Source organism: Mesoplodon bidens (genome assembly GCF_964165515.1).
Source record: "Mesoplodon bidens genome assembly, chromosome: 15".
Lineage (NCBI taxonomy): Eukaryota > Metazoa > Chordata > Mammalia > Artiodactyla > Ziphiidae > Mesoplodon > Mesoplodon bidens.
In genome coordinates, this window is record NC_138171.1 from 25,599,940 (window position 1) to 25,618,030 (window position 18,091).

General features: G+C 39.3%; 1 protein-coding gene across 1 annotated transcript in view; it reads right to left on the reverse strand.

Moving 5' to 3' along the window:
• Positions 1 to 5,079: 5,079 nt before the first annotated feature.
• LOC308629380 (protein CBFA2T2-like) overlaps positions 5,080 to 18,091 on the reverse strand; it is a gene marked incomplete at its 5' end in the record, with an annotated part of 34,334 nt that continues 21,322 nt past the window's right edge. Inside the window, 5 exon segments of the mRNA XM_081257155.1 lie at positions 5,080 to 5,585; positions 6,527 to 6,612; positions 9,510 to 9,763; positions 10,667 to 10,848; positions 15,216 to 15,305. Coding sequence (XP_081113281.1) covers positions 5,349 to 5,585; positions 6,527 to 6,612; positions 9,510 to 9,763; positions 10,667 to 10,848; positions 15,216 to 15,305 — 849 coding nt within the window. The 3' untranslated portion in view covers positions 5,080 to 5,348.

The window sequence follows — 18,091 nt, forward strand, 5'->3', positions numbered from 1 at the left end:
GGAATGCAAGGATTCTTCAATATACGCAAATCAATCAATGTGATACACCATATAAACAAATTGAAGGAGAAAAACCATATGATCATCTCAATACATGCAGAGAAAGCTTTTGACAAAATTCAATACTTATTTATGATAAAAACCCTGCAGAAAGTAGGCATAGAGGGAACTTTCCTCAACATAATAAAGGCCATATATGACAAACCCACAGCCAACATCGTGCTCAATGGTGAAAAAATGAAACCATTTCCACTAAGATCAGGAACAAGACAAGGCTGCCCACTCTCACCACTCTTATTCAACTTAGTTTTGGAAGTTTTAGCCAAAGCAATCAGAGAGGAAAAGGAAATAAAAGGAATCCAAATTGGAAAAGAAGAAGTAAAGCTGTCACTGTTTTTACATATACACAATGGAATATTACTCAGCCATAAAAAGAAACGAAACTGAGCTATTTGTAATGAGGTGGATAGACCTAGAGTCTGTCATACAGAGTGAAGTAAGTCAGAAAGAGAAAGACAAATACCGTATGCTAACACATATATATGGAATTAAAAAAAAATGTCATGAAGAACCTAGGGGTAAAACAGGAATAAAGACACAGACCTACTTGAGAATGGACTTGAGGATATGGGGAGGGGGAAGGGTAAGCTGTGACAAAGCGAGAGAGAGGCATGGACATATATACAGACATATATACAGAGAATCCTAAAGATGGTACCAGAAAACTACTAGAGCTAATCAATGAATTAGGTAAAGTAGCAGAATACAAAATTAATGCACAGAAATCTCTGGCATTCCTGTACACTAATGATGAAAAATCTGAAAGTGAAATCAAGAAAACACTCCCATTTACCATTGCAACAAAAAGAATAAAATATCTAGGAATAAACCTACCTAAGGAGACAAAAGACCTGTATGCGGAAAATTATAAGACACTGATGAAAGAAATTGAAGATGATACAAATAGATGGAGAGATATACCATGTTCCTGGATTGGAAGAATCAATATTGTGAAAATGACTCTACTACCCAAAGCAATCTACAGATTCAATGCAATCCCTATCAAACTACCACTGGCATTTTTCACAGAACTAGAACAAAAAATTTCAAAATTTGTTTGGAAAAACAAAAGACCCCGAATAGCCAAAGCAATCTTGAGAACGAAAAACGGAGCTGGAGGAATCAGGCTCCCTGACTTCAGACTATACTACAAAGCTACAGTAATCAAGACAGTGTGGTACTGGCACAAAAACAGAAAGATAGATCAATGGAACAGGATAGAAAGCCCAGAGATAAACCCACGCACATATGGTCAACTTATCTTTGATAAAGGAGGCAGGAATGTACAGTGGAGAAAGGACAGCCTCTTCAATAAGTGGTGCTGGGAAAACTGGACAGGGACATGTAAAAGTATGAGATTAGATCATTCCCTAACACCATACACAAAAATAAGCTCAAAATGGATTAAAGACCTAAATGTAAGGCCAGACACTATCCAACCCTTAGAGGAAAACATAGGCAGAACACTCTATGACATAAATCACAGCAAGATCCTTTTGGACCCACCTCCTAGAGAAATGGAAATAAAAACAAAGATAAACAAATGGGACTTAATGAAATTTCAAAGCTTTTGCACAGCAAAGGAAACCATAAACAAGACCAAAAGACAACCCTCAGAATGGGAGAAAATATTTGCAAATGAAGCAACTGACAAAGGATTAATCTCCAAAATTTATAAACAGCTCATGCAGCTCAATAGCAAAAAAACAAACAACCCAATCCAAAAATGGGCAGAAGACTTAAATAGGCATTTCTCCAAAGAAGATATACAGACTGCCAACAAACACATGAAAGAATGCTCAACATCATTAATCATTAGAGAAATGCAAATCAAAAGTACAATGAGATATCATCTCACACCAGTCAGAATGGCCATCATCAAGAAATCTAGAAACAATAAATGCTGGAGAGGGTGTGGAGAAAAGGGAACACTCTTGCACTGCTGGTGGGAATGTGAATTCGTACAGCCACTATGGAGAACAGTATGGAGGTTCCTTAGAAAACTAAAAATAGAACTACCATATGATCCAGCAATCCCACTACTAGGCATATACCCTGAGAAAACCATAATTCAAAAAGAGTCATGTACCAAAATGTTCATTGCAGCTCTATTCACAATAGCCCGGAGCTGGAAACAACCTAAGTATCCATCATCGGATGAATGGATAAAGAAGATGTGGCACATATATACAATGGAATATTACTCAGCCATAAAAAGAAACGAAACTGAGCTATTTGTAATGAGGTGGATAGACCTAGAGTCTGTCATACAGAGTGAAGTAAGTCAGAAAGAGAAAGACAAATACCGTATGCTAACACATATATATGGAATTAAAAAAAATGTCATGAAGAACCTAGGGGTAAAACGGGAATAAAGACACAGACCTACTTGAGAATGGACTTGAGGATATGGGGAGGGGGAAGGGTAAGCTGTGACAAAGCAAAAGAGAGGCATGGACATATATACACTACCAAACGTAAGGTAGATAGTGGGAAGCAGCCGCAGAGCACAGGGAGATCAGCTCGGTGCTTTGTGACCACCTGGAGGGGTGGGATGGGGAGGGTGGGAGGGTGGGAGGGAGGGAGATGCATGACGGAAGGGATGTGGGAACAGATGTATATGTATGACTGATTCACTTTGTTATAAAGCAGAAACTAATAAAAAAAATAAAAAATAAATAAAAAGAAACTAACATACCATTGTAAAGCAATTATACTCCAATAAAGATGTAAAAAACAAACAAACAAAAACAAAACTTTAATTGCAAAATATTAGATGCTAACAAGTTCATAAAAATACTAATGTACAATTTAATGAAAAATTATAAAGTGAAAACACATAAATCTCCAGATTAAGAAAGAAAACACCTTTGGCAACCCCAAATCCCCAAGAAGTGAGTAGTGTAAGCCATAGTAATGTTTAAATAATGCCAGCCAGACTTGTAATCCTGTCCTAATAGTTGATAAAGATGATGAGAGCTCACTCTGCACTCTACATCAACATCTTCCATGCCACACACCCAGAGGAAACTATTCTCTGGAATTCTGTGATAATCATTTTCTTGTTTTTCCTTATCGTTTTCATACTTATTTATGTGTCCTTAAATAAAATACCAAAATACATTCCTTTCATGCATCCCTGAACAAAATCTGTTCCTGAAAATATTGTGAACCACAAATTTTCAGACAGAGGAAACCTACATTCCATTATTTTAAATGGGGAAAATTCAACTTCTCTCTAAATCACCAGAACACACAAATATTAAATACTTAAATAATCCACCAGAGGTTTCTATATAACGTCAAACATTTAAAACACTGCTTATCTAACGATTTAAAAGTCACTGGTGAGTATGTTTGTGTGCTATGCCCCAAAATGCTGCCCAGTATAGACAGTGCTTACTCAAAGTGATGGTCTGCAAACTGTTATTAGTCCATGGAGAGATAAGGAGCTTATGCAGAATGCAAGCAAAACAACTACATCTCTAAGTGAGCTGCTTAGTGTAGCAGTCTCTTCCTAGAGTGAAGCAAACGGTGCCTGATCCATCCTATGCAAGCTCCTCGTATCATCACAGACCAGTAACAAGTAGTTTTTGTTTTAAGTTTTATTATTTATTTATTTATTTATTTATTTATTTGCAGTACGTGGGCCTCTCACTGTTGTGGCCTCTCCCGGTGCGGAGCACAGGCTCCAGACACGCAGGCTCAGCGGCCATGGCTCACGGGCCCAGCCGCTCCACGGCATGTGAGATCTTCCTGGACCGGGGCATGAACCTGTGTCCCCTGCATCGGCAGGCGGACTCTCAACCACTGCGCCACCAGGGAAGCCCGACAAGTAGTTTTTGGAGTGGTTTTGGTCCACATTAAGTAGCTCACTTGTTTAGGGTATTATGATTTCCTTCTACAATGCATGCAACAAACGTACTAAAAGAGAAATAAACAATGAAATAACAATACTAAATATGTATAATATGCATAAATAAAGATACTGAAAGATACTGTTTAAGTCAGACAGATTGATAGTGCCCTGAGAAACTTGAGAGGAGGAAACCCTAGGATCCTTGACCTGTCGTGACAATATAATTTATCATCCCAATTGTCCTCATCTTCGAGAGTGAGAGAGGTGCTGGTAATAGTTATGACAGGACGATAGCCATAGTCACCCGAGCTAAACCCTCAATGCACAGCACTGTTTCTAAACAACAGCAGTAAGACCTGTGGTCCCGGCTGGAGAAGAGCCGACTCAGGACCCCGCTCTGCACTCTGCACCCTCTCACTGGCAGAGCTTCGATGGAAGGTGTGTGATTTGGGGGGTGAACTTAGGGTAAGTGTGAGCTGTGACAGGGAGTATTTGTGAAGGTTCAGACGGTGAGAGATACCTGAGAATTAGCTTGAGGTTCCTTTTAAAAGAATTGTACTGTAAGTATTTGACGTCCTGCTGTGCTGGATGTTCCACACAATGCTGCTTATCTATGGTTGGCTCAAGAGTCACCTCTGTGGGTAGGGTGGGGGAGAGGAATCCCTTAGCTACCAATGTCTTTGCCTCCATTTTTTTGGTATTCTTTTTGAGACTAATGGCTGTCTTCTGTGGAACATGCTAGGTTTGCCATAAGAGGAGTCATTCTCCCTGGGGAAAACTGGGAGCTTGAAGTGGGTGGGTGGGGAAAGAGTCTGATCACAGGTGGCCCCTCATTTAGCCATGCCTTTGGATAGGGAGCCTTTTCAGTTACTAGGTCAATGTGAGGGGACATTTTTGGAGGAATAGCTGTGGTGTCCTGGATGTATCCTGGATTGAGAGCTCAATTGTTCATATCTCTGCTGCTTCGGGGTGGGAAAAGGCAGGAAGGCACAATCCAGCTTGGTACAGTAAAACTTTTCATTTTTTTGTCCAGGCAGAGGTTAATAAATGGTCATTTTCTAGATAGGGAATGGGGAAAAGGGCATGGAAGCTGAGGTGAAGCTTTTTAGGGCTACTGTGAGGAATGAATGCGATGTACATGAGAGTCCCAAGTACATTCAGCCAGGCTGAATTTAACATCCAAACATTCTTTGATCATCACTCAGCACTTATATACAGTATAGAGTTGAAAACAGAACAAAATGACAAACATTCTCATTCTATGTGGGGAAGACAGTATTTCTTGAACATGCCAAATACTGAGTCCTTGACATATTTTTTATAATTACCAAGGTCTTTCTAATTCCACAATATAGTGCCATCTTCCTTTTAAAGTAAAGTATAAAAAGTCTCAAAAATAAAAAATAACAACAACAACAAAAAAGATATATCAAAAGCCTCCCTTGTCAACTGAAGTGATTCTCCCCTTACCATTGCTCAGAGAATCTGCGTTCCCGGGACTGTGCTGCCTGGAGACCAACTCACTCCCTGTTTTCCTCATCTCTGTGTTTTCATTGTATCGTCTTTTCCAGTAGTTGAGTTCTTCACGATCTGATTCCTGACAGCGCCTCAGGACTGCCATGGAGCACCTTGTGTTCTCTACCATTTCCATAATGCAGTTCAGGGCCTGAGCCAGGCATGAAGTCAGGCAGAGCCATGGGATAAGGACATTCATATAATCAACATTGAAAATCAAGGACAGGTAAACAAAATATAAAGAATAAAGGTTTAAGAAGCTTACAGATTTAGCAATATCAAGTTTATATTTGAAAACCTTTCTTATTATTTCTCTTTAAATATATACACACAATTTTTAAGATTTCAAAATAATACTTGTTGGACTCTTCATGGTTGAAGCAGCCAGTTTCATCACAATATGGTTCTTTAAAGAGTATGGTGAAAACACATTATATCTCTGCCTAAAGCAGGAGATTTATATAAGAATGCAATCAGAGAATTACGTTCAGAGACAACATCACTCAGGAGGGAAAAGCTACTCTATGTATATTTCGAGCAGGTATTACATCTTCTCTTTCCTTTTTAGTGAGAGGGGAAACTCTCTTTTCCAATGGGGCAGAGTTTACATTCTGTGCCAGTGTACTAATTCCCATTTGTATTTGGAGAAGCTCCATTTATTTAACACTCCATTTATTATACCAGGCCCTGTGATAAGCACCTTGCATATCATTACAACCCCCCATGAATTCAAATAATATAGCATTATTTCTTTTTTAAGATATAAAAGTTAAGGCTAAAAATGGTGAAAGAACCTGCCCATCACAGAGGTAGAAGTGGCAAAGCTGGGACCTAAAACTCATAAGCCTATGTTTTTAACCATTATACTACATGGCTTCACTTGGTTAGGACCTCAAGTGATCACCCCACTACAAAGATTTGGGAGTTACTCTTAGCTCTCTAGCTGGGGCAGTAGTAGATAAATCAGCTTTTATTGCAAAGACATTGTAGCTCTGGTTAGTTCACTTCAAGCATACACACTCTTACTCTCAGTAACAGTAAGAATTAAAAGTAACAAGTAGTTAGGAAAACTATATACTGTAAGATTCTTACATGATCAAGATGTTTCCATTCATCAGCCCATTCCCTTTCTGTCAAACGGTGGTCTACCGACTCATCTTGATAGCCTCCATTTAGACCTATTAGAAATTAGATGAAATTTGAAGATAGAGGGAAGAATACAGTAAACAGAATTCTACCAAGTAAATACACATATATTCATACCAACTATGAGCACACTCTTAAGGCCAATGACTCACAATGATCTAAAACCACAAAATGACATAAAACCAACAAGAAATCACTACTCAGAATGTATTAAAAAACTCCTACAAATCAATTATGAAAGACAAATAGCCCAAAAGAAAAACAGGTCAGAGAAATAAATAAAGAGGTATGCCCCAGACAAAAAAGTACAGATGATCCATAAACATATAAAAAGACATTCAAACTTATATGTAGTCACACAGGGTAAATAAAATCCTCACTAAGATGGTTCCACATCTATATATTGGAAAATATTAAATTGTCAATCATACTAAATGTTGGCAAGGTTGTGGCACAATGCAAGTGCTTAACCACCACAAACAGAGCTGGTGCTGTACAAGCACTTGGAAACAACTTAGTATTAACCAAAGTATAATTTTTTGCATGGTTTTTGATATACGTTACTGAAATTTGCATGAATGCAATGACTGTGTGAATCAAGGATACACTGAATTATCCACTACTTTGAAAATCTCGTCACACGTGGCAACACTGCTCATAGTATCTGAACTGTCAATGTAACACACCTGTTATCAGTCTGAATTTATAGCTGTTGTATTCATAGTGATTCTGTATTTGTGCAACCATCTGCTTCTTTCATCATATCTTCTTGTGTAGTCATGCCTGAGCACTAATATATTGTAAAATCCTTTCTTATGTATTATACTTTAGAATATTGATCCTAAAATTATGGGACTAAGGTAGGCTATAGTATCCATAAATTTCATTTTAGGAGAGTAAATTGGGGGAGTGTTACAGTTTATTTGTTTCAAAGCTGGGGGTGAGAAATGATTTGGTAAGAACTACTGTACTAGGGCATACATTTTCAAAAGAGGACTGGGGAAAATTAAGGAATCTATAACCAGCCTGGAAAACAAATGATTGACTGTAAAATAAACCTTCAAGGTAGAGGATTAAAGGTCTTTCAAGTAGAACACTTCAAGATGAAAAAAACCTTTTTCTAAAATTGTTAGAAATACAAGGAAAATCTGACCAAAATGCAGTTCTAGCTAGTTTTTAGCATACTTCTCTCTTAGAAGGTAATGAATTCAACTGGCAAAAAATGTGTATGAATATAGAAGAAATCAATAGGAAGGTGAATTTTTAACATAAGAACCATACAGAACCGCTGCTAAGGGAGCCATCATAGCATACTGGGAATGTACCCAAGCTCTCGGCATCAGAAAACTGTGGTCAGAATCTTGTCTCTGCCACTTTCTAGCTATGTGATTCTGACCATATTTCTGTCATCATGTATAAAAAGGCATAAACTCCATGGAATCCTATGTGTGAGGATTAAAAGAGATAATGTACATATACCACAATCTAAGTACTTAAGACTCAGTAAATGTTGGCAGCTGAGAGCACCACTGCTGTCGTGGCCCACACCATTCAGCTACTACTGCGTGAAGCCAGGGCCCTACTGTGGTCTGAGCCTCTGAAAGATGCTAGTGAGTCTAAGTCAGAAGCGGGGACAGGCAAATGTTTTGCAACTTTCTATTCCACAGGGCAACCCACAAATGGAAATGCAGGGCCAATTCTGGAAACTAGCAGCCCTTTGGTTCTCTGCTCTGACATATCTCAGCATTTAAACTATAAAGAACCTTCTACAGTAAACTTCTTTGAGTTTTGACAAGGAGCTTGTTCAAAACTGATCTCGGGTGAGGTCTGCTAGGGGCCTTTTTGTTTTTTTCTTAAATTTAATGGTTGCTGAGGATGCATATGCCAGGCAGTCCAAATGTGACAATTACCCAGCACAGGAGGTGGTGTTCTCTCCATTTTATTTTATTTTTTAAGAATTTTTGGGGTTCTTTTTTGGCTGCACTGGGTCTTCCTTTCTGTGTGCTGGCTTTCTCTAGTAGTGGTGAGCAGAGGCTACTCTTTGTTGTGGCGCACACACTTCTCATCGCGGTGGCTTCTCTTGTTGTGGAGCATGGGCTCTAGGTGCACAGGCTTCAGTAGTTGTGGTGCATGGGCTCAGTAGCTGTGGCACGCACGCTCCGTAGTTGTGGCTCGCGGGCTCTAAAGCGCAGGCTCAGTAGTTGTGGCACACAGCTTAGTTGCTCCGCGGCATGTGGGATCCTCCCGGCCCAGGGACTGAACCCGTGTCCCCTGCTATGGCAGGTGGATTCTCAACCGCTGTGCCAGCAGGGAAGTCCTTCTCCATTTTAGATATGTGTAATCTGAGGCACAGAGAGCCTAAGCAACTTGCATAAGATCACACAGCTAGTTAGAATGCAGAGCCAAGATTTACATTTAGGTATGCCTTACCTCTGACCTAAATGTCTCTCTACTTTCACCTCTTAAGACCACATGTTTTACATCTCTCTTGCTTAATTTTAAAAACTTTTTATTCTGAAATAAACTCAGACTTACAGAAATGTTGCAAGAATAAAGAATTCTCACACAACCTTCACGCAGATTTCCTAAACGTGAATATTTTTACCTCTTTCGCTTTGTCATTTTCTATTTTTCTTCTGAGCCATATCAGAATAAGTAATATCCCTTTATTCTTAAATGCTTCATTGTGTATTTCCGAAAATATGTTTAGCCTACTTCTATCATATAATGATAATAGCAACAAGGTATGAATTGAGATCCATTTCAAATGAGAATACTATAACTCTAACATTCTTTTTTATGTCTAATATTGTTTTAGCTTAGTGGAAAAAAGCAATGAAGATAGTAATTTGCTTTATCACTGAGTAGGAAAGAAACCCATGGATTCAATCTGAATTTAAATCATTACCAGGCTGCTTATGCCACTTACTAAGATTGTGGTGTCTATCACGAACTTCTCGAAGTTCTACCATCTTGTTGGGTTCACGATATAGGTGGGAAGTTGCAATATCTTCTAAGGTATAGCGCTGAAGAGGTGGAGGACTAGGATAGAACTGGCCCCCAGGATTCATGAGGGGCACAGTAAGGGCAGGACTGTGCCGGGGAGCAGGGCTAATGGTACACACTCTCTTGGCAGCAGGCTCAGGAGGAATTGTATCTCTTTCAAAACTGCTCTCTTCCCGCCTGTAGAAGAATGGGAAGTACATGTCTGAGCCTGTCAACAAGTGTTCATGCAAACATTGCCTGAGCACCTACTTTGTGCTATGTACTGTGCTATGCACTTTCACAAACAGGAAGATGATAAGAAAAGGTGTGAGATGAGGCATGAACTGAAATGTCTTCAGGGGCCAGGCAGATAATGGAAATTACTGATATATCCCAGCATGAAAAGAGAGGTCAAATCTATCCATAACCAAGCAGAAACATCTCAACCTCATGAAGCAAAGGAGAAACTAAGATGACAGCATTTTCTTATGTGATAGGACTATGGAGGATTATGGGTTCAACTATATTTAGAAATGTTTCAAGGTCAAATTTGCTACTGTGGAAGTCAGTATTGGAAAGAGTCAATTCTCTACACGGGAGAAAAAACGCTCACAGAATTAATATGCTTGTGAATTGGTAGGGTTTTTAGTCATTTGCTTCAATTGTAACAAATTTTCCACTGTTATTAAAATGTTGCTTCCTTGACAAACCATAGAAAATAGAGGTAGATACTCATACATAAATTTCGAGGATAAATTATATTAATATAATTTCAATCTTCAAAGTAAAGCTGATTCGTTAACTGTTATACTTTTACAAGACTTCACGTATCAGAAAAAAATGCCTTGAACAGATTATATTTCTCATGGTTCTGGAGCAGTGGACCCACAGAATGCTCAAAAGCAGAATTTATCAGCAGGGGTATACAGAGTCATCTAAAGAGTTGAGAAGCATATTGCTGCCTGATGTTGGGACAAAGCAAAACTAAGAGTCCATCCCTACATATCACCACAGTAATCAAGTTCTTTTTCTTTCACAAGTAAAGGGAAAGTTCAGAGTGGTTCCAGAAAAGCAAGGACGACAAAGCTCTTCTCTGCTCACCTCTCTGGACTGGGCCTCTTTCCATTTCCATGCACCTCCATGAGCAGCTCAGAAGAGTCAGCAGGGGATGCAATACTTGTGTTGAGCAGAAGGTGTTCATGCTGAGCCAGGTACTGGGATGGTGTCTGCTTGGCGGCTCGAACACAGTGCAGCAGTTCTCGCTGCAGCAGAGGCAGGTTCGCCTTGAAAAGGAGAGGCAGGGGCTGGAAGGCAGTTTTCCCAGTGTTGGGCCCTATACTCAGGGCTCAGCACCTCAAAAGGCTTTCACAAACAAGGTGACACAAAACAAAAGCCCTTCACTCTCTGTCATTCTAATTTTCATATGCCCCCTTCTGAATAAAGTGACATCCATTACACTGAACTTGAATTACTGTTAACTTGTCTCTTGTCCCCACAAGATGTAAATCCCCTTAAGGAAGAAACTGTGCTTTATTACCTTTGTGGCCTACTACAGAGTCAAAGCTCAATAACGCTTTGTTGAACATAATTATTTAAAAACTTAAACTTTTTTTTTTTTTTTTGTGGTATGTGGGCCTCTCACTGTTGTGGCCTCTCCCGTTGCGGAGCACAGGCTCCGGACGCACAGGCCCAGCGGCCATGGCTCACGGGCCCAGCCGCTCCGCGGCATGTGGGATCTTCCCAGACTGGGGCACGAACCCGTCTCCCCTGCATCGGCAGGTGGACTCCCAACCACTGCGCCACCAGGGAAGCCCAAAACTTAAACATTTTTGAAGACTTCAGTTAGTTAGCGAATTAGTAATGCCTACATGGGAGTAGGAGGAATTCAGTCTTTCCTTTATCATTTTAAGTCCAGGTTTCTCTCTTGTGAATCTAAGCCATTTCTGATAGCACTACTCAACTTGCCTTCCTGTTCTCTATTACAGCTGCCATGGAATTCCGGAAACAGTGACTATTCTGGCTTAGTTGGAACATGGGGTTTTGAAGAAAGTAACAGGAGTGATGGAAATGAAGGCAGCAAACCTTAGACTAGTCTAGGATCTGCGTGTACACAGGTAACCCGCGGGCAGAAGCTAATATTTCTTATTGTGGTGCTCCATTAAGCATGTTTCCTTATTTTGTAACAGGATAATTATTTATGTACTGATTATTTTTCTTTCTCCTCAAACTTAAACCTCTAACAGGACAAATCATACAAAAAACCCTGTGCATCTTTAAACTTAACCGTTAAGTCCTTCATATTTAAAATATACTTTTCCCATATTTATTTTATTAAAAAAATTATTACATTTCCCCCCAAATTTAAAAACTACTCAGACTGAGCCCATAAAAAGTCTTTATCCCAAGGGAAGCAGATGAGAAAGCAAAAGGAGAGTTTAATACACGCAAGTAGTCATCCCTTTACCAACAGTTAATTTAGCAGTCACCATAATTAGTGACTGTTTTAAAGCAGAAATAAGTTGACAAAAACCCAAATGCTAGCCAAAAAGCTGCCAGAACAACCTACCTCATGCTGTTTTCCAAAATAACAAGAGTTAAGAATAGAGAATTTGATGATATAAAACACTTTTAAGTCTGTTCTATAACCTCAATCTTGTATCAACTGTAAAAACTTAATTGAAGGGGCTTCCCTGGTGGCACAGTGGTTGAGAGTCCGCCTGCCGATGCAGGGGACACGGGTTCGTGCCCCAGTCCGGGAAGATCCCACATGCCACGGAGCAGCTGGGCCCGTGAGCCATGGCCGTTGAGCCTGCGCGTCCGGAGCCTGTGCTCCGCAATGGGAGAGGCCACAACAGTGAGAGGCCTGCGTACCGCAAAAAAGAAAAAAAAAAAAAAAAAAAAAACTTAATTGAGAAAAAAATCATGTCAGATCTTTACATTTGTGACATGTGCCCTCTGCTGAATTTTTAAATATGCTAATCATTTCCTATTAACACAAATTTCCCAAATCTCTCTGATTCTGGAGTCTTGGGGGAAATAATTATCTACTGGCTCTGATACACAGAAAAGAGACCAAGATAGAACACACAGCTGTTTCAAGGCTGAAAAAGGCACCACAGACTGCTCTGAGAGGCCAAGGTGTCAATGCCATCAGAACAGAGCCCAACACAGGCTGGGCACTGAGACCTATGCATTTTCCTGCATGTCTATAACGCTTTAATTTTAAAAGTTTTAAAAAACCAGAATCAGTACTTCAGCTAAGATGACCCACCTTTGTGATGCATCATATTTTCTTAGGAAATAAAGGTAAAGTAAAAGAAGGTAAAAGGGGCATATTTATTTTGTCAGGACAAAGCTGAAGATATTATGTGAGTACTCATATAAAAGAGAGAAAACAAATTTCTACAAATACTGTACTGACAAAACTCAAAATACAGGGACTTCCCTGGTGGCACAGTGGTTAAGAATCTGCCTGCCAACACAGGGGACACAGGTTCAAGCCCTGGCCCGGGAAGATCCCACATGCCGTGGAGCAACTAAGCCCGAGTGCCACAACTACTGAGCCTGTGCTCTAGAGCCTGCAAACTACAACTACTGAGCCCGCAAACTACAACTACTGAGCACGCACGCCACAACTACTGAAGCCCGCGCCCCGCAACAAGAGAAGCCACCGCAATGAGAAGCCCCCACACCGCAACGAAGAGTAGGCCCCACTCGCTGAAACCAGAGAAAGCCCGCGAGTGGCAATGAAGACCCAACGCAGCCAAAAATAAATAAATTAATAATTTTTTTAAAAAAGTCAAAATACAAAAAAACTGAGCTCAGTTTTTTTTGTATAGTCTACTACTAATGAAAAGAATAGAATTCATTGGATAGGGAGGGATTAAGGATAACATTTTTAGCTTATTTGGGGTTCAAAGTTAGTGTTCCAAATTACCAAATCGATTACAAATGTTCATCTCCAGGGCTTTGCAAAACAATGTGGTGGGCTGGATACGGGTCACAAGTTTCCAGACTATGCCTGGTCTACAATACACTGTTATCTGACTCTAGTCATTCATTGCCTTTGACCTATTTTATAGGACTGCAACTTACACATAACCGGTTGCAAAGCAAAAAACTTGTTGTCTAGGAACATGCATAAAATTACATGCATAGAGGTTCTAGAGACTTCCCTTGCCCACTGTGGAAGAAGCCATTTTGACTTTTGTTTGCATGTTCTTATCAATAATCCTGACCTATAATGTCTGTTCTTTGGCTTCTCCCCTGAACACGTTATAACACCTTACAGATTCCCTCATTAATAATGAATTAAATAAAATCTATGACACAGGTTCATTTTGTAAAATCTGTATGAGTTATAATGTTACCTGTTTTTAAAAATTGTTTCATGGGAAAAATAGTAACTTTACAGTGGGAAAGCATGGTGGACACCACCTTTACCAACTGATCAAAGTCCACATCACCAATTATGAGACAAATTAACATCTATGTCTCCTGATAGCATGCAGTAATACCACCTACCTGCTATTTCTAAAATGCATAACCTCATTCTCATCATAAGAAGTATCAGAAAAATCCAAATTGAAACATATGATATAAAATAACTATCCTGTACTCTTCAAAACTGACCAAATCATAAAAGACTGAGAAGCTGTTCTAGATTAAAATGGACTGAAGAGATATGACAATGTAATCCAACATGTGATCCTGAATTAGATACAGGACCCAAAAAATGACATTTTGTTAAAAAAGACATTTGTGGGACATCTGGTGAAATATGAATAAGGTCTATAGATAATAGTGTTATAAATATCAATGTTAATTTCTTGATTTGATAATTATACTAAAGTATCAGTATTTAGATGTATCATGTCTGCAGCTTACCCTGAAACATTTCTGAGGAAAAAATAAATGGAAAGAAAAGAGAATAATAATGCAGATGTGATAAAATATCAACATTTGGAGAATCTGAATTTTATTGTACCATCTTGAAACTTTTTTGTGAGCATGAAATTATTTCAAAATAAAAAGTTTTTTTTTTGTAAAGGATCATATTATATATAAATTTAACGCTGGCTCATCTATCAGGTATGCATAATAATTTTAAACAGTGTCCCCCAAAGTTATGTTCCAGGGGACATTAATTCCAGAGGATGTAATTAGAAACTAGACTAACTGGGGGGAGGAGAGAAGTAAACACTGCCTTCCCACATGCTCCTGTCCTAAGGGTTAGTCCTAACTTACAAAGGCCTCTGTTTTGAGAGCCTCCTCCCATAACACACACTCTTCACCCGCTGGCCACAACCAAAAGACTGTGTCCAGTTACTTCCTCTGCTAAGAGCCCAACCTTCATGCCTTGTGCACCTCCATCCCACTCTACTCCTGTTCCCTGCCTCCCCACCTGCTCCTCTGTGTGTCACCAACAGTGTCTGCATACAGACCACGACTCAAGGCTTTTGCAACTCTCATCTCATCAAGCATAAAGCTTATTCGCAAACCACTCACACTTCTGTAGCAGCCCCAAATAAAATAAAGATATAAAATGTGGCAAGCTGCCCTGATGTAGATCATAGAACAGGGATCAGTAACAGATCTTGAGGAAATGTTGAAGATAAATTACATTCCAGTGTTATCTCATAAAAATTACCTTGAGGAATGGAATAACAAAAGGACGAAGAGGAAAGTTTGTAGCCTCTTGGAGCTTGCAATGGAATTCTTCAGTTGTTACTGTTGAGTTCTGAAAAGATAAATAGCACTGTTCAACTTCTAAAACTGGACAGTGTTCTAACATAAATCTGATAGTGCTGAACCCTTTGAAATAATAAGGAAAAGAATAACTCCAAGAGCACTATTATGAACTCAAATCCCTCTCAAACATTAACCAAATTCTGTTTCCTTTATGAAAGAAATTCAGCCTCCTTGATTTTCTTCTCTACTACCCCAAATCTAACAATTTCCCCTCTATGCTCAGCAGCCTGGGCAGAATAGGGCATTGCCTTCCTCTCGTGAAGAGAGGCACTCAGGTTCCTTGTATTGAGGCATTCATCACAAGTCACCTCAGGTACAGGTAACCAAGCTTACAGTGTTTCCAGCTGAACAGTTCCCAAATCAGTCCAGGATATCAACTTAATGACTCAGAGCCTCACGTCTTCAGAAGTTCATTTCTTCACTGGTTCTGCCTACCTCCTACCATCAGTTCCCTTAATCTTCTAAATCGGAAGTTAACAACAACAAAAAGACGCCTTCTACCTTCCAGTGGTCTGTCTGCAAATCAGAGCACCTCGAAATGCGCAGATTTCCACTGGTTAGATTTTAGTATTCCCATGAAAGTTATTAGCACTTCCCCTGTATTTTTTCAGGTCTTTCTTTAAACTAAGATTCTCAGCTCCTTTGCTAAGAGGAATGTACCAATACAAATATTTTCTTCAAAGTTCACAAAATACTTTTACTTTTACTTCAATTCCCTAAAACACAGCAAAATAGTAAGTTCAAAACAAAACAAAATAAAACATCAATCTGAATTCTTGCTTGCCTGAAAGAACAATGATGACTTCTAGGATTTATTTATTTATTTATTTATTTTTTTGCGGTACGCGGGCCTCTCGCTGTTGTGGCCTCTCCCGTTGCGGAGCACAGGCTCCGGACGTGCAGGCTCAGCGGCCATGGCTCACGGGCCAAGCCGCTCCGTGGCATGTGGGATCTTCCCAGACCGGGGCACGAACCCGCGTCCCCTGCATCGGCAGGCGGACTCTCAACCACTGCGCCACCAGGGAAGCCCTAGGATTTATTTTTATAAAATCATCAGGTGTTCAAAGATGTAACATGTACCACACAAATTATTCATCAGCAAAATATTGTTTCTTAACAAGAAGAAATGGAAAACATATAGGTCCTCAACACAAAACTGCATTAAAAATTGTAATACCATCATACATCAGAATGCTTAAGGTGGGGGGCAGATTTGTATGCATTGGAGAAAGGTGTCTATAATATACTAAGTGAAAAACCAGAAAACATAGCAGTATATTCCAACAACCTATTTTTGAAAATAACACACATACATTTATATAGTATTTTAAGTGTCTGGAAGGACAATTACAACAGTAGTTATTTCTGGATGTGAAATTATGTTGGATTTTCCAAATGTATCATACAATATTGAGAAAAAACTAAAATATTTCCCTTTGGGAAAAAAGAGTGTATCAAATTTAACCATGTTAAATGAAAATGTTTGTACAGTTTACCCCATTTCATACCAAAAATGTTCTTTTAAACCTTAGCTGAGTGCTTGTTTTAAGTAAATGACAGGTATACAATGCAAACAACTCTACCTGCAATCGGGAATAAAAATGAAGTGTAAGAGAATGCTATTCACTCCCTACTACAAATAATGCGTCTGAAGAAGTGAAAGTGCCGCCTTGAGAAAGATGCTTCTGAGGAAGACAGAATGTAAGAATGCAAAGTATTAGGGGAATCTAGTCCACAGGATCCTAAGGGCAACATTTATAGAGATCTTACAAGACAATGGGTGTACATAGGCCACCAGACTAAAATGTTTTTTATCTTTTAAGATTTTGAAATAATGATAATCAAAGGAAGTTGTAAAAAATAGCAGATAGGTTCCTCTGTATCTTGCACCAAGGTTCCCCCAATGTTTATATTTTATATAATTATAGTGTAATATCAAAACTAGGAAACTACTATGGTAATATGTGTGTATAGTTCTATGCCATTTTATGGCATGTGTACATTCACGTTATCACCACTGAAATCAAGACCAAGAAGTACAGAAACCTTATCTACCTTTAGCCTCCCCGGTTTGTAATAATAATTGTCTTAAATATTTCCTTTATATATACTGACAACCATAACAGACAAGGTTATAATTTTTGCTTCAACCATCAAACATAATTTAGACAACCCAAGAGAAGTAAAGTCTGTTGTATTTACCTATATTTTTACTCTTTCCGCTTTTCCTTCACCTATCCTGATATTTCAAGATTCCTTCTTTTATCGTTCCTTTCTGTTTCAAGAAGCTCTTTTAGCCTTTTTTTTTTCTGGCCGCGCCCTGCGGCTTCTGGGATCTTAGTTTCCTGACCGGGGATTGAACCTGGGCTCTCGGCAGTGACAGCCTGGCACTGGACCGCCAGGGAATTCTCTAGCCATTATTTTAGTGTAGGTCTGCTGAAGACAAATTCTCTCAGCTTCACTTCATGTGAAAATACTTTGATCCTTCTACCCTTCATTCAAGAAGGATATTTTTTGATAGATACAAGATTCTGGGTTGACAATATTTTCTCCCAGCACTTGACAAATATGCCACTTCCTTCTGGCATCCATGGTTACTGATGCTTTCTCTGTTGCTTTCAAGATTTGGGGGGATGGCATGAGATGTCTTTTTGTTGTCTTTTTTTTTTGGCCACACCACAGGGCTTGTGGGATTCCAGTTCCCTGACCAAGAATTGAACCTGGGCCCTCAGCAGTGAGAACTCGGAGTCCTAACCACTGGACGACAAGGGAATT